A 21,823-nucleotide genomic window follows, 5' to 3' on the forward strand; every position below is an offset into this window, starting at 1 on the left:
ACTCGTTGTGAGACGCCGCGTGGATCCACTCGTGACGACGTTCAGGGAAAAAGTCGCGGTCCTTGTCTTCTAGGTGGCACCAACTCCACTCATCGTTCGAACGGCCATCATTAAATCGGTACGTTTTGCCACTCCCCGCAGGAGACGTCGGCAGTCAAAGACGCCGGCGGGGGAGACCACCATGAAGCTCCTGATGAACTCGGGCGACCTCACGGCCACCCAGGGTGGCCAGCCCGGCACGGACCCCGTGGAGATGCGCCGGCTCAACTACCAGACGCCCGCCATGGTCGGGCATCCCCCGATTCCGGTCGGGCAGCTTGTGGTCCACGTGGATGCTCTCAAGGCCAACGACAACCTGCGCTTCTCTCAGGAGTATGAGGTGGGTGCATGCTTGTGTGTTCCTTTGCATTCGTTCGTGTCTCTTTATTTCCCGGTGTTGTTCCGGATAGTGTTTGTTGCCTTTGCCTAGTGGGCTTAACCGAAATTGAGATATTCCGATGCTATGACAAGAATATTGAATTGTAAAAAGTGACCTGGAAAAGCAGTGAAATTGGGTATGAAATGAATGAAGCAACCTGGTTTAGAGTGCATAGAGCATGTGACAGGCTGTGAATCCTCGAACGTAAAAAGTGTATGAAATTGTTTCCGACTTAAAAGAATCGATGTAGAGTTAAGAGACCATCCCCCGAAAGATGTTTGACGTTCAGATTAATTTCGGGAACACTTTCATTATTCTGTGGACAGTATCTATGTGGGACACTGGCGAGAGGTCAAACTTTTGAACTACTGAAGTGATTGGAATCAAATTTGCAGGGGATATTTAGCTTCAGATGTAGGTGTACTGTGCAAACTTTCAGCTCTCTAGGAAAAATTTACATACCTGCATAAGATGATGTGTTACTTTTCATTAAGAAATCTATGATATGCAAATCAAGCTATTAAGCATCATTTTGACTGCTTGAATACAAAGGGGGGGATATGGGACCTCGGGCTATCTAGTTTTAATAACTTAAATGTAAATATTTTAGGAAGAGTTATTACCTCAAACTATGAGATGCATATATGTCCTCTGTCAATTTTTGAAAACTTAGTTTTTTATCACTGAGGACTTCAACTTAAACAAAATAAAGTAGATAGCCCAATTCCTGAGTAAATTTTAGTTCAGAAACATCTTGATTGTGGTATCAGAATACTTTCACCTTCGAACAAAAGGTTCCTTCGTATGAAATTTGCAGCAAAAAGTGGAACTGAAAAAAATGCATTCAAACTTTGAGCTCCTTTACTTTGTTACTGCTTCACAATGTGTTGAAAATATTTTATATCAACGTAACTATTTGGCGTATGGTTATCAAATTTGGTGTAAGGGTGTATAATTAGTTTCTAATACTGAAAACCTCAAAATTAAAAAATGAATTAAAAAAAAAAAAAATTAAAAATTTAGGCCCATGTTTCCCCCTAACTTGAAGTTAAAAATGCTACTTGTATGTCAGCTTTACATATGCTTCGGTTAATTTAGGAGTAAAAACCTATACTTTGAAGTGCAGCACAACCTGTGTATAGCCTGTATTTCTCATTTGGTTTCATAAAGTGCAGCATGAAAATTCCAAAGGGCTTCTCTTAAGCAGTTCTTATGAAGCTGTAAGCTTAAACAACCTGTTTCCTGAATCATTGGCCTTATTGTTTTCCCAAGTGATTACTTACATTGATGTTAAGATGTTCTGGAGAATCTTATTCATTCCCGTATGTGTGCATAAACTGTCTATATAACCGTGTTCCTCGTGGACATGTTTAGAGGCGTTTTTTTACATTTCTTTTTTTTCTCATTTTGTATGTTTGCTATGAATGTTTTCTATTGAAATTGTATATGACATATTTTTTTCACATTCATACGCTAATAAGGGTGAAATCAGTAAAGGAATGAGCGTTGTGCTTGTTTCTGCACAGTCTATCGATCCGGGACAGCAGTTCACCTGGGAGAACTCGAACCTAGAAGTGAACAAGCCCAAGAACCGGTACGCCAACGTCATAGCGTACGACCACAGCCGGGTGGTGCTCCAGACCCTGGAGGGCATGCCCGGCTCGGACTACATCAACGCCAACTACTGCGACGGGTACCGGCGGCGCAACGCCTACATCGCCACCCAGGGGCCCCTGCCGGAGACGTGCGGGGACTTCTGGCGCATGACTTGGGAACAGCACAGCGTCACCCTGGTCATGATGACCAAGCTGGAGGAGCGCACCCGCGTCAAGGTGGCCTTCCCCTCTCTTGTTCGCCTCGCACGTGCCCGTCGCATCTACCGTAATGGGCCAGATGGATAGACGGATGCACGCGACCAAACCCTTTGAATCGGGCGGCAGCTTACGCCACCTAGACGGTGTTTATAAAAGTGTGCACTGGCCTAGTAGCTGCTGCGTCAATTATCCGGGCTCACCACATTTCGGTTACAGACTCTAAAGGCCCATTCACGCACTTGCGTCTGCTTACAACTGAATGCGTTACGCTGGCGCCATCTGTCGAGTGACCGCTGAACACTCGTAATTTCCGCATATTTTTTGTTTTTGTGCGCATCGTTTTTTCACTGTTGGCTCGAAAGTCTTTTGACCAATACCCCAAAACTTTCGCTTTAGGGGAGATGCAGTTCCAGGGTCACATCATAGATGGTGCCAGTCGTAAGATACCATAAAAGATTGTGGTGCACTCATTCGTAAGCAGTCGCGTGTGTGAACCAGCCTTAAGTGCGTGTTGCACATGAATGTTGCGTCGCCATTCGGCGCTACCTCGAGTCCAGTCGCGCCCTGCGCAGGAAGCGGTGCCTGAAAAAATTATGGCTGCCCGCGTTGCTCAGTGGGGCTTTGTATATGGTCCGTCAGGTGGCCATGCACAACAAGCAATTGGTAACTTAATAAAAGGTTGCTCTACTATTATAACAATGTTTTTTTATAACTTTTTTATTGGGAAAATTTATTCGCAACAATTGTAAGGAAGCAGTGAATGGACGATACATTAGGCCTCCTTTCGAGCCCACGAAGCACCGAAGACTGACCGGTTGACTCGCTCGTGCAGTGTGACCAGTACTGGCCTTCGAGAGGATCGGAGACCTACGGCCTGATGGAGGTCACCCTCGAAGACGTCCAAGAGCTGGCGACCTACTGCATCCGGACTTTCAGCCTCAAGAGGGTAGGCAGCACAATCTGTGCTCTCTCCCTACCTTGGTAGACCTCCCAAGGTTGTTTCTGTCTTGACAATTGATTGACTTGTTTGTCAGGAATGCCAATGCAGTAAAGGTATTTTCGCAAGAAACATTTGGTTTATTAACCTACTTCGGTCGAGTTACCTACCGTGTTTCACTTATTGATATGGTTGTACGAATATTCCAAACTTTCGAATATTGAAGTGAATAATGCCATATTCGATTTGAAGTTCGAATCGAATATGAATCTTTTCTAAGTATTTCTAAGTTTGAAATGTTGCAAAGCATACATTATTTCAGACTAGAAACAAAGGAATGAAAACAGCATACAGTACATGCTCAAAATGAGTTCATCAATTAAGGCTGCAACACAAGTAACTAACCATAGGAGCAACGAGTCTACTCTCTCGAATCTATTGCAGATTGTCTTTCTAATAGCTAACACGTCAGTGCAAATTAGTCTCTGCATTTGTTTTCCTTAAATAAATTGTGTCTTTTGTGACCACCTTTCTTGTTGATTATTTGTGATCCTGGTCTTGATTCACCAAAGTCGAATCTCGTTAATTCAAACTTGAGGGGGATTGAAAATTTGTTTGAATAAAGCAAAGTTTGAATTACCGGGAGTTTCCTCCCATAGAGACGCATAGGATGGGACCTGCATGTAAGTTTGAATTATCTGCAAATTTGAACTAAGAGAGTTTGAATTAATGAGAGTCGATTGTACCATGGAAGATTCACTTTATGGGCCATTTTTCGGGGCAATGGATGTGTCCATATTAATGAGACATGGTTGTATTGAAATGAGAGAAATTGTGCAGGCGAGCTGGTGATTGATCACGCTATAGAACCTTGTCGTGTTCGTTCTTTTTTTTTTCTTTTTCTTGTTCCCTTAACTACAACTGTGTGGACTACAGTTGTATCAACAGCCCACAAACTATTCGCTTCATACTGAAAGATTGCTATTTGCACTTCCCTACTTATCTGGAATATCGACGTGGTAAAGGTGCTTGCACAATAAGGACTGTTTATAAAATTACTTTGGCCTAGATTGTAGAGGGGTCGTATTGTGCCATCATTTTCAGAGTGGTATAAACAATTTCTTTTTTTTTTTTTTTTTTTTTTTTTGTAGTCCGGTTATTTGGAACGCCGGGAGGTCCGTCAGTTCCAGTTCACGGCGTGGCCGGACCACGGCGTTCCGGACCACCCGACGCCGTTCCTCATGTTCCTGCGGCGGGTCCGCACCATGAACCCACCCGAAGCGGGGCCTATGATCGTCCACTGCAGGTAACGACCGCCCTTCGCCGTTTTCAATGCTACAGTATAGACCGCATACAGTGTAGACCGCATATAACGTATGTCACGGGAGTCGCGAAAATCCGCACTATAAGCGGTACTGCATTATAACCAAAACATTAATTTTTCAGGCCAAAATGCGTGCCATCAGACAACTTACCTTTGTAAAAGAATTTATTTTATGTTACATGAAAAATAAAGCTTTAGTTTGAGGAAAGTCTTTATTTCTTCAGACTAGTACACTTCTCTCTCAAGTGTGTCACACATTTTGAAAGATATGAGCGACTTTTGCCTGGCGCAGCCTTTTAACGGCGTCGCAGGTTGCGGACGGACGTAGCGAGCGTTCAGGATTGCTAACTCTAATCACTTTTCTCCGGCAATGAAAACGCGTGAAAATTCGCATCCTTTATACAGTACGCGCCAGTAATACCTTCAACTTGAGCACAGGCACGAAATGCTCCAAATAAGAAATCCGGGCGATGGTCGAAAACACAAATGTTTAGAAAGCACCACTGTAGTCGAAGTAAACAAACACGACGACACGGGCGTTTCTGCCGTCTTGAGAGTGCTGCCACAACATCGCCGCACAAGTAGGTGGATCTTCCCTTCTAGTACGTGCTGGGTTATCATAGCGACACACACAACGCAAATTCACAGTCAAGGATAGCGTTTTTACGTGGAACGATGAGTTTCAACGGCCGTCTACGTCGACGATCAAAACCGACGCCATGTTCGCGGATAGAAGCAGCCAGCCCGCGACCGGCATGCAACGCACGCGAACACTTCTCCTTGACCTGCGATTGGTCTGTCGTTGCGGTTGTTTTCCAACGCAGCGGAGGGACGCACGCACGTGAACGACACGTGCGTGCGTCCCTCCGTCGCTATGGCAACTGAAGCCTCTCTCTTCGCTTCTTCCCGCTTCTTCGAGCAACCTCCTTGCCCTGCGAGTGCCGTTTGCGGCTCGCGCCGTTATCTAGTGTCGCACAGGGAAGCGTGCTCTCTACGTCGGTCAGTCGGCGCGGTCGCCGGGCTGTTCCGAAAATCGCACTATAACCAGTATTTCCCTTCGCGCACCTGCATTTTAAGCGGTGTGTAATTACATGGAGTTCTATGGGAGGCGAACCGGTGGTTTAAAAAAGCCGCGTTATACCCAGTCCTGCACTATAAGCGGTTACGTTGTAAGTGGTCTATACTGTATAACGTATGTCGCGGGAGTCGAGAAAATCCGCACTATAAGCGGTACCGCGCAATAACCAAAACATCAGTTTTTTAGGCCAAAATACATGCCATGAGACAACTTACCTTTGTAAAAGAATTTATTTTATGTTAGATGAAAAATAAAGCTTAGTTTGAGGAAAGTCTTTATTTCAGCAGACTAGTACACTTCTCTCTCAAGTGTGTCACACATTTTGAAAGAAATGAGCAACTTTCGCCTGGCGCAGCTTTTTAACGGCGTCGCGGGTTGCGGACGGACGTTGCGGGGAGGCACTCACTTGATCGAACAACGTTTTAGCGAACGCCCACGTTTCACCAAATGACACTTTAGCGAAGAGTCGGACGCCGCGAAGCGGCATTTTCGGGTGGGCCAAATGGGTTCACGTTTTTGTAATGAGCCGCTGCAGACTGTCGCCAGCGAAGAGGCGTAAGCGCAGCAGGGCGGATGGGTTAACGCGCGCCCCCGTTATTCGCTAAAACGTTAGTTCGCTCAAATATCGCTGCTCGCTAAAATGTCATTCACTCAAGTGATACGGACCCGACGTTGCAAGCGTTCAGGATTGCTAACCCTAATAACTTTTTTTTGGTGATAAAAACGCGTGAAAATTCGCATCCTTTATACGCACCAGTAATACCTTCAATTTGAGCACAGGCGTGAAATGCTCCAAATAAGAAATCCGAGCGATGTTCGAAAACACAAATGCTTTGAAATCACCACTGTAGTCGAAGTAAACAAACACGACGACACGGATGTTCTGCCGTCTTGCGAGTGCCGCCACGACATCGCCGCACGAGTAGGTGGATCTTCCCTTCAAGTATGTGCTGGGTTATTCGCTCACACAATGAAAATTCACAGTCAAGGATAGCGCTTTTACGCGGAACGATGAGCTTCCATCACAACGTCTACGTCGACGATTACAACCGATGCCATGTTTGCCGATAGAAGCAGCCAGCCCGCAACCGGCATGCAACGCGCGCGAACACTTCTCCTAGACCTGCGATTGGTCTGTCGTTGCGGCTGTTGTTTTCCAACGCAGCGGAGGGACACACGCACGTGAACGACACGTGCGTGCGTCCCTCCGTCGTTATGGCAACTGAAGCCTCTTTCTTCGCTTCTCCCCGCTTCTTCGAGCAACCTTCTTGCCCTGCGAGTGCCTCTTGCGGTAGCCAGGCTAGCACCGTTATCTAGTGTCGCACAGGGAAGCGTGCTCGCTGCGCTGGTCGGTCGGCCCGGTTGGTGGGCTGTTTCAGAAACCGCACTATAACCGGTATTTCCCTTCGCGCGCCTGCATTTCAAGCGGTATGTAATTACATGGAGTTCTATGGGAAGCGAACCGGTGGTTTAAAAAAGTTGCGTTATACCTGGTCCTGCACTATAAGCGGTTACGTTGTAAGTGGTCTATACTGTACTAACATTTGTTTTACCTTTTATAGGAGCTTATTAGCATGGCATGCTACCGAGCAGGGTCCCATTGACATTGCAAATGCGCGCGGTGGACTTCGAAGCTTTGTGCCCAAGTGTAGGGGCCTCGCAGTTCCCGTTTAATTGTAGCTTTGCGGCACCTCAAACTTGACACGTGGGAAAAGGAGGGGAGCAGTTTCTCTCTTCATCTTACATGCTGATCGAGTGCAATAGAGAGATGAGATCCGATTCGAGGAAAGCTTCGTAGCATTCCCGATTTTAGGAAACTTCGGAGCTGCCTGCAGGTACTTCGGCGTAGCGCACCATCAGTCTTCATCGAAGGGCATTCGAGGCTCACTTGTCGGACGTGTCAAAAGAGCCGCGCGAAAGCCGAAATGTGCCTAAGTAAACTTTGACCTTTTACCTTTCTATCGGGCGAAAATTAAAACGACGTACCGTTTTTAGACGGCGGGAACCGGGGCTCCGTGCCGAAGGACGGTGGGCAAGAGCCGACAAGTCGGCATTGCCGCATTCACTCGAGAAAGAGAGGTTGGTGACGCTGAATGCACGCCCTTGCGTGACGCCAAATGCAGCGCCGGCGTGGGGCGCACGGGCTGCTTTGTGGTGATTGACTCGATGCTGGAGCGGCTGCGTCACGAGGGCACGGTGGACATCTACGGCCACGTGACCTGCCTGCGTGCCCAGCGCAACTACATGGTGCAGACGGAGGACCAGTACCTGTTCATCCATGACGCGGTGCTGGAAGCGGTGCTGGCGGGGCACACAGAGGTACCCGCCCGCAGTCTGGCGGCGCACGTCCAGTCCCTGCTCCAGACCCTGCCGGGTGAGGCCTGCACGGGCATGGAAATGGAGTTCAAGGCAAGTTCTCTCTCACTCAGTCTTGTGTAGTCCACACTTACCACTATACCCCGTTTCAACTTGCTATGAAATGCGGCGGACGCCGCGGCCAATCCGTCGCTCTGAGAGGGTCGCGCGACCTTCGAGAGGGGTGCAGACGGTGCGAGGCGCATAGCTACGTGCACGTTCGCGGCACCGGATTGACCGGGATCACTCGTGGCGTCTGCTGCGGTTTATCGTATGACGAAACGGGGTATAGACACGTACGCGTGTGCAGCAGACAGATGCATGTATGATGCACTTAGGTGTACAAAGAATGCAACAAATGCCTGGGTATGTGGAATGGTTACTGCCCTCCTTCGCAATGTTATACCTGTCGCTTTCTTTTGGGCTTCCATTTATGTTTCCACTCTTCTCTTTCTCCGCCTTCCCCAGGCTTCCTGTTCCTCTTCTTTGGTTCTCTTTCTTTCTGAACTTTTCTTTTCGGTTTTGCTCTTCTCTCTTTCCTCTACACACTTCTTTACGACGGTAGCGGTTAGTGCCCCTTCCCGGCAAGAAATGCTCACGTATGAACGCACAACGCCACTCAACAGCAGAGGTACTGCTCTCCCTCCCCCTGTCGTTTCTCAGATGTCAAGCCCCCCCCCCCTCTCCTTAACCCCTTTGGCAGTAGCTGCTGCAAAATACCCATGTGGTCGCGCTGTGCGGAAACGCTCCCTTGTCTCCCCACTACCGCCGCCTAAAGTATGTATGCGAGCTGTTCTGTAGAGGCGCAAAGTGCCTTTACAGAACAACTTGCATACATGCTACTTTTGCTCCTTCCACTGCAGGTGCGGTCACAGGTGTCCCCGTTGTAAAAGAGTGTTTCAGCCAAATAGAAAAAGCGTCTTTGTCGTTCTTCAATGCGTGCAACATTTCTCGCACTTGTTCCACCAAAGCACACATCTCCTCATAGGCATCTTTTACATCAATTAAAAAGCGTAGAATCCATTCCAGACATTGTACAGCACACTGGCTGAAGCCGCATCTGCTTCAACGTGCCTTTTCACAAAGCAGCCGCCACCGCCGTCAGTCGCAGCACACTTCGATTGGTCGTTTGCAGCTTTTATTTCCAACACTTGGCTCGAGTCAACCAAGGAGCCACTCAATGAGGTACAATATCGGCAGTCCGTTCCTGAACTCTTCTTGTGGGCCCTATCATTTTGGTGATTAGCGTAGAGCAAACACAATCGGCGACCGTTATGTTTCGAAAAAGCAACTTTCCTGAGCTATGGTATGGTGTCGTCAACATAGTTTTGCTCTCTCGCTGACTGTTTTACCATTCATGGAGGGCGGAAAAGCATTTTTCGGGGTTTCAGACAAAGCTTCGGACAACCGGCAGCGGCGATTTTGAGCACCAACGTGGTCGAAGTGTCTTTATTTTCGAGCGTAGCTCATTTGGTGGTTCTAGTCTACCCCCCTTCACCTCGAGCTTTAGATTTTCCTGCTTGCACTTTGCGTCCTGTATAAATTGTTTTTGGGGAAGAACTTTTATTGAATAGGCATATATAGGTCCACAGTGTTGCCCAGGTAGGTAGTGACACTCAACCTAAACCAGGCATTTGGTTGACGTCGTCGTTGCGCAGAAACTGGCGAACATGAAGACGCAGTCCAACAAGTTTGTCAGTGCGAACCTGCCGGTGAACAAGTTCAAGAACCGGCTCATGAACATCCTACCCTGTGAGTGAGCTGGACCTTTCCTTTTACTCTATAGATCTCTCTAGAGGCTCTCTTGCTTTTCTATACCGAGTTGTGTCTTTGCGCAGATGAAGCAACTAGAGTGTGTCTTCAACCGATCCGCGGCGTAGACGGCTCGGATTACATCAACGCCAGCTTCATCGACGTGAGTAGCTATGACGTGTTTGGTGTTCACACCTGGGTGACACGTGCTTTGCCCGTAAGCTGCCTGCTTCACGTTTTTGTTTCGCGTGGTTCTATCTAAGCGTATTTGTTGTTTGTACTATTTAATTTGTGCTAGAGGACTCGGACATCAGATAGGCTGTAGAATGACATTAAAACATCCATATAATAGTGTATTTGTTCATTTAAATTACTTACAAAAAATTTAAAATCAAGCATATTGCTCTATACCCTTACTCACAATTTTTGTTCAGTTTCAGCTGAAAAGCAACAAAAATAAACAGCAGAAACGGCGGGACACTATTAGCACAAACAAGTGCCCGTCGGTTTTTCTAATTTTTCTTTCTAGAAATGAATCGTCATTAAAACTAATATTATGGTGGAGAGTGTCTGTTTGGTGCGGCAACCTAAGCAGTAAACTTTTGTGCGCAGCAAGCCCGTTTTTAGTGAAATGTACAAAAGATGTAAAGTTTAAGTGTAAAAAATGTATAACAGGCAGAACACTAGCCTTTAATAGCTCATTTTTTTCCACTGGCTTTAACGATCCGGAGCTCCCTCCCCGAGTGAATAGAACTTATTTCGGACCGATCCATTTTCCGCCAGTCAGTCACTTCACACCTCTGCTAACCACCACTGTCCTATTAGATTGTCTTTGTATGCAGTTTTTGTTACTACTGTTTCTATTTTTGTCTTTCTTTGTATTGTATGTTTCAAATTATTGTATTATCTTCACTCATATCCCACCCCTTATGTAATTTAACCCCTTAATTATTTTGGACGAGCCTAGCTCGTCAACGTGGAGCCGTCCCTGAACCGTTCAGAAAGTGTAGCTCGTCCACTTTCCCCATTTCACACACCCAACAGTTATTGACGAACCAGGCTTGCTCATTGCTTAGTTTGCGGCTCTGCCAATGAATGGCAGCGGCGAATATTTTTAAATTTTGCTTCCATTTTGTTTTTGGCATAAATTTCATTTGAAGGCAACAAAATATAATTTTTAGGACAGCAATTAAGCAGTTGAGGGTAAGAAATCCCCCCCCCCCCCAGAAGAAAAACAAGATGGTGAAAGGGTTAAGGAAAAATAAATGAAATTAAATTAGATTCTGTGATATGGCTTTTTCTTTTTTTCTTTTTTGTCCTATTCAATCTTTTTCTTCTTTTTTTTTAACATTGTGGACATTATCGGCATGAGAGCGGAGAAATCGTCAACAAAATAGCAAACTTTGCTACAGCGTGGTATGAAGAGTAAATAAACTGACATCTCTGACTGACCGTTTGTAGATTGCCTGCCCCGGCAGCTTTTCTTTTGTGTGTTTTGAAACATAGGTGACGGGTTTTGTGATGCGCTCTTGTTCCAGGGTTACCGGTACCGCAACGCCTACATAGCCACCCAGGGCCCCATGGCCGAAACCACGGAAGACTTTTGGAGGATGGTGTGGGAGCACAACTCCAACATTGTGGTCATGCTAACCAAGCTCAAGGAGATGGGCAGGGTCAGTACCCCCTCCTACTCTCAAAGCATCGTTAACATGCTGTGGGATGTTTCACCGCTAAAGGTTGGGACATTTTTAGCGAAAAACCAAACTTTTCTCATCTACAACCTTTTCGAGACCATCAAAACATTGTAGTTGGGAAATCCTATCGGCACTTTATTTTCACGTGTAAAGTTCTTGTCACGTTAATAATGAGAATTAAAGCAAAACACAAAAAGGGAACGACGACTCATCTTTTCATTTTTGTGTTTCGCTCTATTCTTTTTCTTCATTTCTTCGTAATCACGTCATCACGGTCATCGAAATTCTCTTGCTGTGATAGTATGTAGTTACACCAAAGTGCATATTTTGAGCAGTTAAAAAGATGGACATGAGAGAGTGAATTTACGGTTTTTGGGACATAAGGGCATTAGTCTGGTCATTAAAGGCGAAAATTTCGAGTGAATTCGGGTTGTACCTGAAAACGAGAATCGCGTGGCTCCCAAGTTTGAGCTGCTATTCTTTGGGTACCTCCGGTTTTAAAGCCTTCTCCACTCTGTGTTTCACAGGAGAAGTGCCACCAGTACTGGCCCTCCGAGCACTCTCAGCGCTACCTGTACTACGTAGTGGACCCCATCACAGAGTACAACATGCCCCAGTACATCCTCAGAGAGTTCAAAGTCACAGATGCCAAGGTAATGCCCTCGTTCGCACGTGTCGCCAGTGTAAGTCGTTTGACGTCTGTTATGTTTTTTTCTGATTCGCTATTTTTGTTTGAGGCGAAAATAGTGAGTGTGTGTCTATGTGTTGACACACGTCTCTTTATAGGCCTTTGACGGATCTTTGTATCAAGGTCTGCGAATAAATGTGATGTTGCGATCGAAAATGCAATATATCAAACGGTGAAAATTGGTCAGAATGATTCTCGGGTCCAAGTTTGATCATCTGTGTCATACTCATAGCATGGAAGGTTTTTCTTTCCTAATTTCTATGATAGTCGCTAACCGATTTTATCAGGCGTAGAAATTTTTGAGCAAATGCTACCAAGTGGAAGTTGCCTGGGAGTGACGAAAGCGTGCCAAGACGTGTCTTTGTGGCCCGTGCAGGACGGCCAGTCTCGGACCATCCGGCAGTTCCACTTCACGGACTGGCCGGAACAGGGCGTTCCCAAGACGGCCGAGGGCTACCTGGAGTTCATCGCCCAGGTCCACAAGACCAAGGAGCAGTTTGGCCAGGAGGGCCCCATCACGGTCCACTGCAGGTCCTTGAACTCTATTGAATTCGAGTTGGCTTTTCGCCGACCGCCGTGGCACCCGTATTTCCCACGTCCAAAGGCTGGTTCACACGCTTGGGGCAGCTTACGACCGTGTGCCTTAAAACCTCTCGGGATTTCTTACGACGAGGAAGCGCACCGGCTCCATCTGTCGGGAAGCTGTGGAAGACTCGGCACTTCCGTACATTTCCTACTTTTTTGGCTTATCCTCCTCTCTTTCTTCGCTGTAAAAACTTCCGACACTGTTATTGTGTACGACCGTTTCTCGTAGACAATACATGCATTTGATCTCACGAATTCCGCAAAACCCTCGCTCTAGTGAAATGTATAATTCTGGGTAGACCTCATAGATGGCGGCAGCATTGTTTTCTCTCGTCATGAGAGATCAAAAGAACTGGGTCGTAAGCAGATACAAGTGTGTGAACAGGCTTAAAGGGCAACTCCGGTCCATACTTTCGACTTTGGGATTATGACTGTTTTTAGTGCAGTCAACTTCCCTGAATAGCAAGGTATAATTTTTTTTCTCGTTATTGTGCGTAGTTTTAAAGATATCGACGCCTCAAGGTTTTGTTTAGCGTGGCCAACAAAACTGAAACTAGCTGCTCGAGGCCCCGGCAACACTGGAAATGAGCCGCTACGTGAACGTGACGTCAGGATCGTTCTCGTTCAACGAGTATGCAGGCCGAACGGCACCTACCTCTGTTGCGCTAGCCGTCTAAAGATAGGAGGTAAGCTGATTTTGTTTTAATTCCATATACGTGGTAGTTGCATACCTGCCAACTCTTCCGAATGTTTCGTAAAATGTACGAATTGGGACTAATTTTACGATTTTACGAATTTTGCTTCAAATCTTACGAAAAATATATATTTTTAAAATTTTGTTTATTTTTTTATTTTTTGTAACTCAGTTGTTGGCGGTATCTTGCACCGCCAGAAGAGGACGATAGGTACCGTCCACAGCAGCGTCGTGGTTTTTACTATCCGTCTATCCGGTGGCCACGGATCGAAAACCAATCCAAAGCTCAAAGCCTTTGTTTGTGTGTTCGGCGGTGCACGGGTGCACGTTGGTTCGGCATGTTCAGACGTTGTTGGGCCTCGTTGCTTCGGCCAGTTTCGAGGCGAGAAGTATGGCGTCTGTGTTTGTTGCACGTGTAACTGTAGCATTCTTCTGGTCACTGTGGCTTCGTCGGCGCAATGCCGAACTCCAAACCTCAAAAGAAGTACTTTCAGGTGTTCCTGAAGTCCTACACGGCGAAATTTCCATGCTTCATGCCGCCCAAGAAGCAAGCAAAGTTTGGATTCTGTAGCTCGTGTACATGTGATGCAAGCGTTTCGCACGTTGGCCAGGCTGACATTAAGCTGCACATCATTTCGCGTAACCCCCCCCCACTGCAGCTGCTGAACTTTTACGAATTTGAAAGCCCACTGGTTGGCAGGTATGTAGTTATCCAGCATATTTAGAAAGAGTTGGTGCATGTGCCCAAAAGCTAGCGACTGGAAAACCTGTGAACTCTTACGGTGCCGTACTCGGCGGCCGCCGCCGTGGGTGCGGTCTTCTGTACTCGTCGCTAGGCCTCAATTGTCCTCGGGGCTTCGTGGATGGAGCGGCGTTGCTCTACGCCACGCTGCCAGTGACGTACAGTACTGGGGGCCCCTCTCGCTTTCGTGCCGCGGGTCACTCCCAGGACACAAAGCTTTGAGGCTCTCCGGCGCGAGCAACGGTGCCCGAACACACGTGTGCTGGGCTGTACGCGTCTGTTTTTTTCGTTTTTTTTCCTCGGGCACGTAAAAGCCGAAGTCCAAAGTCCACTCGTCAAACAGCGTTCACCAACACCTTCTACAATTTCCGGTGTGTTGGAAACTTGTGAAAAAGCACCTTTGTGTTGCGTGGCAGGTTGTTTGAGCAGCCCAAAGCGCTACAAGTTGCACTCGGCATCTTTCGAGGAACAGCTGGGCAGTCTTAGGCGCACTGAGTTGCTCGCTAAAAAGAGTCTTGGAGTCCTCGCTAGCAAATAAACAAAAGGCTATATCGAAGCTACACGGGCTACAGATAAAACCAACGGCTAAACACGCCAATCACAAGCCGAGGTAGCGGTGGTAGCGGTTCAAAGAAGCGCACTCCGCGCAACGCCCGGACCGGAGGAAAAAAAGAGAACGATACTGACGTCACGGCCCAGTGTTGCTTTAGCGATCGGCAACCCGCTGGCCACCCGCTAAGGAGCAGCGGCTCGTGGCGGGTTGCATTTTTATGATCGGCATTAGTTGAGAATGCGGCGTCCCACGGACGTAATATTTTGGCTGGGGTCGTATTTTGTGTCACTACAGCGATACCAGTAATTTATTTCATTTTGAGTTTTGGCCGGAGTTGCCCTTTAAAGTACTGTTGTCGCTGCTGTTTGTGCTTCCCTAAAGTATTGTTGTCACTGCTATCATGCTTTCATAAGAACTTGATTGTGTTTTTGTAGCAAAATTTTTCATTCAGATGTAATCCAAGGTGAGCCAGGCTATACCAGCCCAAAACAAAAACTGCAGTTTTAGTTCTGTTACTTGACTTGCACAATTTTGATCACATGTTTTAAAAAGAAATTATTTTGTTCAAACAGTCTGCTAACATTGATAGAGAGCACACATCCAGTGAATGATTGACCTAAAATTGAATGAGAAATTGTGCCAAGTGCTCCTAATGTGAAATTCTTGTCTTTTTAAGTTAAACTAGAAATGCTTCGATTTTGCTCGGGTGACCCTTTCTAAGTGCGACAATTGCACCGCATATTCGGTAGTCTTCAAATCGCTCATCACCTGCTAATATGCTTCCGTGCCTGTTGGACGGTGGTGTGCGCTACGGTGTTCCAGGTGGTATGTGCCAATGGCCTTCCCTCTCGTTTCAGTGCCGGAGTCGGACGCACCGGCATGTTCATCTCGCTGAGCATCGTCTTGGAGAGACTGCAGTGCGAAGGCGTCATGGACATGTTCCAGACGGTGCGGACACTTCGCACCCAGCGTCCCGGAATGGTCCAGACAGAGGTGCGTTTTCACGTCCTTGCACATTGCGGTCCTAGCATGTTGCAATCCTTAAAGGGCAACTGCAGTTCATGTTTTTTTATTTGGGGTTACGACTGTTTTAAGCTCAGGCGGTATCCCTGAATTTTGAGGTATAATTTTCTTTTTCGATATTGCGTGTAGTTATATAAATATTGCGGCTCAAAGTTTGGTTTCGGGCGTCTACGGCAAAGCCGAAACCATCTGCTAGAATTATGGCAACACTGAATGTCAGCTGTGCGGCCATGACGTGACGTCACCGTGGTGCTGCGGTATGCAATGCAACCGATCGACTGCAGCTCCGCTGCAACGTGACGTCACAGGGGTGCTGCGCCAGCGTTCCTTGACTAAAAACGAACCCGCTTGTCGCTCGCAAAAGCGCAGCTAGTCGAATCTTCAAAATCAATTTTAGTAGCCTCAAACATGTCACCAAGTGGTGTTTTTAGTGTCCCGTTCCACTTACACACCAAAAGTGGTCCCGAAGGGGCAGTGAATGACGTCGCAAAAGTCAGAGTGTCATGCCATTGAATGTCCCGGTCCTGGCAATAGAGCGCTGAAGTTGTGTGACAAAATCGAGTGAGCTTTTTTGGGACACCGTAAACAGACCAGTTGGAGAGGCGTTTTATAGCGATAGCCTCTCGATAACATTTTAGGCGTAATTTTAAAGGCAGGCTCGGACATGTGCGTTACATTACGACCGACTGTGTTACAACTCGTCGCGTTCCAGTACGACGCATTGCGCAGAGTTGAAATGTGGGGGGCACCTGTGGGCAAGTAGAACTTGGGACACCTCTGTCCTGAACTAGATTGCAGGTTCTGTGGTATCCGCAAGATCAAATTTATGCAACATCCGTGAGAAATAGTTGCTTATAAGATTGTCAAAATTATTCGAAGCTCATGGTAAAAGATTGTTGCTTAATTTAGAAAATTCAGAAATATATGCGGACCATAAGTGAGCCAGGGGTACCGGATATTTGGCTTCAGTGTGTCATATCATCGTAAGGAGTCGCAAGCGGTGTAACGGAGGGGATCAAACTCGAGCGGAAATGTCGGAACCATCCTTGACGGTTCTTCCCTTCTTGAGTAGCAAGCGAGCCCTTGTAGATGCAGTGTGCTTAGAAATTGTGGAAGCTGGCATTCCTTTTTTTCTTTTCTTACGCTTGCCAAGAAGAAAAATGAAGACGTTTACAATTTCGTGTAATGCCGAATTAGAGCGCAGCTCTTGAGGAAAAGGGGAAGGTGCAGAGAGGAGGGTATGCCCCTCCCCCTCTGCTCCTTTTCCTCTCATTCTCCTCCCTTCCTCCTCTCCCTTCCTTCCTCCTCCCTCATGACGTCACTCGAGAGCCTCCTGGCATCACTCGGGACCCTAGTGGCCCTCGTGACGTCACTCGTGAAGGCCTTGCAAAGGTCGTGACCTTCGTCGTGACCTTCACGAGAGCGACCTTTGTCACGTGTGACGTCATTATGGGAAACGTCTCAATATGCAACACATGGTTACGCCGACAGCGACGCCGCTCAAGCCGGAAACGGGTGCCTAAGATTTGCGCTGTTATACTGAAATGCATAAAGGGTGATGACAGACACCTGTGTTATTTCTTGGGGCAATTTCTTTGTGGTGAATTGAGGTGAATTAAATTTTGTTTACCACCACAGTGGAGTGGGAAGGGCTGGAAAGAAAGCTACAGTGCTGCAGCTTTAGAGAGTTCCCACCTCCTACAAAGATGGCAGTGCTGGCAAAACTGAAACGAGGCAAGGAGAATAGCATCTTTAGAAGAAAGGCCCGGTATAATACAAACAAAAATGATGACAACAGCTGTACACTCCACAACACAAACAGGGAACTATGCATATAAAACTAATGTCAAAAATGTTGAGAAAAAGTGTATATATTTAACCTTAGTCACAACCTAACAACGAAGGCACAGATTTTGGGTCATATTTACGATTTGTACAAGATGTTCTTGCAGACATATAAACACTACAAATAATGCATGCTTCAACTAGCCAAGCATGGCAGAAATGGTTAGGAAAATGCTTGTCACTCATACCCTTTGTTCTGTCTGTCTCTGTTCAGGACCAGTACCAGTTCTGTTACCGGGCAGCGCTGGAGTACATGAGCAGCTTCGACCACTATGCAAACTGAGTCCCCACCCCCTTGGGCCAAGGTCCAAACTCCACGCCTCTCACCTCCATCGACGTGACGAGTGCCCGTTGCTTTCTCTGTGGAGCCGATTGCGCATTATCAGTTCTTCTTTTTTGACACCGGATCAGAAAAAAAAAATGAATGGAGTCGCACCATAACGAGGTCCCTACAACTCGGAGGTAGCTATAACAAGAAGCTCGCATCGTGTAACGAAAGGTATGGTTCTCGCTCTGCAGTTCGAGGAGACGTCGTACGGCGTTTAGCGCCGAACGAAGATTGCTGAGTCGGGGCCTCCAGGCCGACGTAAGTAGAAACGTTTTCCGAGCGCAGCCGTCTCTCTATTCGTTTCGGCGCTTTTTGAAAGCGGTCGGAGCGTCGGAGCGGAAACTTGCTGGGAGCAGGAGGCCCGGCTCCTCCCGTAGTCACTCAGGTTACCCTTATCTGCATTTTCGTGGGACGCCGGACCTCCCGAGAACGACCGCCGAGACTCTACCAGCGCATCGTGCGCATGCAAGACGTGCTCTGTTGGCACGTCGCGCGCAGACGAGACGTGCTCCCAGGTCGTCGTGCTCAAGTTGAAGAGAAAAAAAGACCGGCGTACAACGACGCCTCTTGAGGCCTAGCGTGGCTCCGAGAATTAATAAGCAGGACCAACTCGAAACAGGAATGCAGGAACCCCCGAGTTTGGAGCACGTTCGGTTCGGTTTCTACCCTTCGACTTTGACGTCATCGCAGAGGCAATACGCACCGTGCAGAAGGACTTGACGTAGGGCTCCGGCGGGGGTGGGCGTAGCGTTTTCTCTTTTTGTATCCTTTTCCCACGACGCCAGACTTTTCTGTGTCGTTTGCGTTTTAGTCGGTGTGTTCTTTGGATTGTCGTGGGAGGCAGCAAGGGACGGGGATCCGACTTCCCGCCTTCACTCCATAGGTTTTTTACCTTCATCTTTCATTGTATCATACGTGCATCGTAGCATCATGTTATTTATATTGTGTTGGGAGAGACGGCGCCTTTTTGTATATAGCGACGACGGCGAACGAACGACGGCGTATCTCCGAGGGTACGACGGAAGGACTTCTCGCTCGGTCCCTAACTTGAGGGTAGGGAAAAGAGGCCGTCTTGTCTGCAAAGGAAAGAGCGCAAGCTCGCGCTCGCAATCTAGGTCACCGTTTTTAATTCTGGCAGCAGTCCTGCCCGTCTCAAATGTGCGTGTGCTTGAAGCCGAATATACGATGTCTGCCGCCGTTTTTCCGACAAAAAGTGGCTGGCATAGAAATCCGTTCTTTTCTCTTTTTTGACAGAAACGTGAGCAGCGTACAAATGGGTTACGGTGCAGAGTTCACGCCTTGGGTTTCGTTCCCCTCCCTCGTTTTTGAAGACTGCGTTTACGTGGGTTGCGTGTGGTTTCCCGCCGTGTGCGTCATGTGTGTATGGTTTTCGAAGAACGGCACGTTTTCAGGGTGGCGTTGCGACGGAGGCGTCTTCGTGTGCGTCCTTTGAGGCTGATTTGTACTTCTGTTATATTAACAGAGAGCCCTTTATAACTTACCAGGTAGATATTTTTACAAGCGATGTTTGGGCAGCATTGGAAGTCTGTTTCGTACATATATACACACGATAGCGTACAACGTGAGCTCCGCCTACTATTTTATCATTATTTCAATATTTTTCGCTAGACTTGGGTTTGTTTACGTATAGCTCTGCACATCCCCTGTAAATACTTGAGCAACATTTTTCGTGGAGGTCGTGAAAGGTCGAGTGTGCAACCCGCCACGTTTTCGGTTATTTCTGCGGGACTCGAGCGAAGCAGTTACCCGTAGAGCGCCAACGAAACGGGAGAGATACATAATCAAGGACAAGTGCCCAACACACAGGGCACGTTGCACTGTCTACTCTCTAGGGACATATCACCGTGTGTAGTACTCTGCAGCAGCTGTTTCGACGGCAGGATTTTCGAGCAGCTCAACCTGTGATTGGGCGAGTCGAAAAGAAAGAAAAAATTAAACCACAGCCCGAACCCAGCCTGACTTCATGAGGTTGTGACGTAAGATTTTTAGAGTCTCATTGTGCTCGTGCAACTCGTGTGCTATAACACCTCGTGTCTGAGCCACCTGCGGCAAGCGCGCTTTCGGCTTTCAATAAGACTCGCGAATGCAAACCGTTCCCAGCCGCTTTGTTTTTTTTCTCTTCTCATTGCCACTTGGAAACAAATCAAACGAAAGTGGTCAGCAATTTGAAAAAGTTCCTTCCCTAGGCTTCGTCCTCTGTCTGTGTGTGAGTCCTCTTTTTTTTTTGTTTGTATGGTGTATCATTTTAAGATCAAAAGACTATTTACAACTGTTTATGGCATCTACTCATTCTTTTTGCTTCCCCTCTCTATTTGAGTGGTTGGCGTAGAGTAACTGTGTATGCTCCACTTGCGGAGCAGAGTATTACAATGGTGCTCCCACGGTGGCCATGTTGGATCCAAGGCTGCACTGCGGGAAGTGACCATCGCTTCTGCGGGAGAACCGGGTGCGCGGATGGCGTGACTGTGAGGCGGCGTGCGGAGCAAAAAGTGTGGCGACTTGCCACGCGTGCGCCGTCGTCTCGTCATTTTTCCCCTGTTTCTCTCTATGACCTTCCTGTTCGTCCAATTTTAGTGTAGGGTACATATTTTGCAAATACAAAGCGAGAAGCACGTTCCGCCCATAACTCGGCGCCTGGAAGGTCGCTTTCCCGCATGAAAGTTGGATCCAGCTTGGCGCACGTGACCGCTTCTCCGCCTACACGGAGTTGGCGCTGAAAGGAAACGCAATACTCCGGCTCTGCAAGCAGAGCCTATACCACAGTGTGTACTGCCAATACCGCCTAAAAGGCAAGGCCAGCGCTTCTCCTGCCCAAACGTCGGCACTATAGAAAAACTTGTAGTTGGGCTAGTTGGTGAACGTTATGAAGCATGGCATAAGGCGCTAAAAACATCGGACACAACAAAGAAGACACGCACACAGGTGCTACTCACTATATTTGAAAAGTGCAGAAAAGAAAGAAATACATATCTTGTCCCCTTCCTCACGTCCACGCATGCGCTTGGCCAGGGGTTACACAGACAGGCGCCTGTGTGTGTGTCTTCCTTGTGTTCGGTGTTTTTTGTGCCTTACACCATGCTTCAAAACGTAATCACTAGTGAATATATGCAGTGCCACCTAGCTTGCGTCTTGCGGCATCTTGAAACAAGCATGACGCCATAATGCGTCGGCATCTGCCGCTTTGCAGCGACTCTTATTGTGTTTCGGCGTGTTCAACGCTTATGGCTGGTCCACTAATGATGACATCATGTGCAGGCCTTGTCTTTGGGGTGGTGTTGGCACTGGTGAGTGGCGGAGTGTGTCCCGTGGCCCGCCTTACCCCCTCGGGCAAAGATTGGTCTGTTGTTTTTGTGAAAGGGTGCAGCTGCTCCAAAGTAACCGTGCGTGTTCCTTGTGCCGCCGCCCCCATCTGGCTTCCTACCGTTTGTAAGACAGTGTACTCAATAAAGATGTCCAAAGATGATGTCTTTTGGCTGGTTCCCTGGGAGCGGAGGGGGCAAAGGCGATCTTTTGCTATTTTGGGACAAAGACAGCAGTAACAAACAAACAGCAGTGGTGTTTCACGTTGCAAGCAGCCGACTGTCCTAGCAACACCCCGGAGATTTGCTAGAAAAGGAACCTCTTGCTTTTTGTAAGCTCACCGTTTTGCCAACTGTAGCTTTCATTTGCTGATAAGACTACTTTGGCCACACACCTGATGTTGTAAAAATGTATATAAAACGAACGTACTGACAGTTTACCATAGACTGGAAACGAGCACAATGTCTCAATAGTCATAGAAAAAATCTCATTGTACATCGGTTTTTGGTTTCGCGACGATTTTTATGGCAGTATTTTAAGAAAAATCTTATATTTTAAAGGTATCGTTGTCTAGCAGCTAGAAGCCCTGGATCCCAGTTTTTTCTTTGGCAGTTGCTCCAGCTAAGCAAGAGTTCATGCAATCGAGGTGCCTCCTTGAGCAAAGAGCTCACA

At 47.4% G+C, this 21,823-nt stretch overlaps 1 protein-coding gene across 1 annotated transcript in view; it reads left to right on the top strand.

Moving 5' to 3' along the window:
• The window catches only part of LOC8035023 (tyrosine-protein phosphatase Lar), a 74,576-nt gene extending 53,262 nt beyond the window's left edge, over positions 1 to 21,314 (top strand). Inside the window, exons 22-33 of the mRNA XM_029983600.4 lie at positions 142 to 379; positions 1,945 to 2,250; positions 3,065 to 3,178; positions 4,321 to 4,475; positions 7,695 to 7,980; positions 9,585 to 9,678; positions 9,765 to 9,841; positions 11,217 to 11,351; positions 11,900 to 12,025; positions 12,437 to 12,591; positions 15,492 to 15,627; positions 17,717 to 21,314. Coding sequence (XP_029839460.2) covers positions 142 to 379; positions 1,945 to 2,250; positions 3,065 to 3,178; positions 4,321 to 4,475; positions 7,695 to 7,980; positions 9,585 to 9,678; positions 9,765 to 9,841; positions 11,217 to 11,351; positions 11,900 to 12,025; positions 12,437 to 12,591; positions 15,492 to 15,627; positions 17,717 to 17,785 — 1,891 coding nt within the window. The 3' untranslated portion in view covers positions 17,786 to 21,314. The remainder of the gene's footprint in view (positions 1 to 141; positions 380 to 1,944; positions 2,251 to 3,064; positions 3,179 to 4,320; positions 4,476 to 7,694; positions 7,981 to 9,584; positions 9,679 to 9,764; positions 9,842 to 11,216; positions 11,352 to 11,899; positions 12,026 to 12,436; positions 12,592 to 15,491; positions 15,628 to 17,716) is intronic.
• The last annotated feature ends 509 nt before the right edge of the window (positions 21,315 to 21,823 follow it).

Source organism: Ixodes scapularis, unplaced genomic scaffold, assembly GCF_016920785.2.
Source record: "Ixodes scapularis isolate PalLabHiFi unplaced genomic scaffold, ASM1692078v2 PGA_scaffold12__126_contigs__length_90152505, whole genome shotgun sequence".
Lineage (NCBI taxonomy): Eukaryota > Metazoa > Arthropoda > Arachnida > Ixodida > Ixodidae > Ixodes > Ixodes scapularis.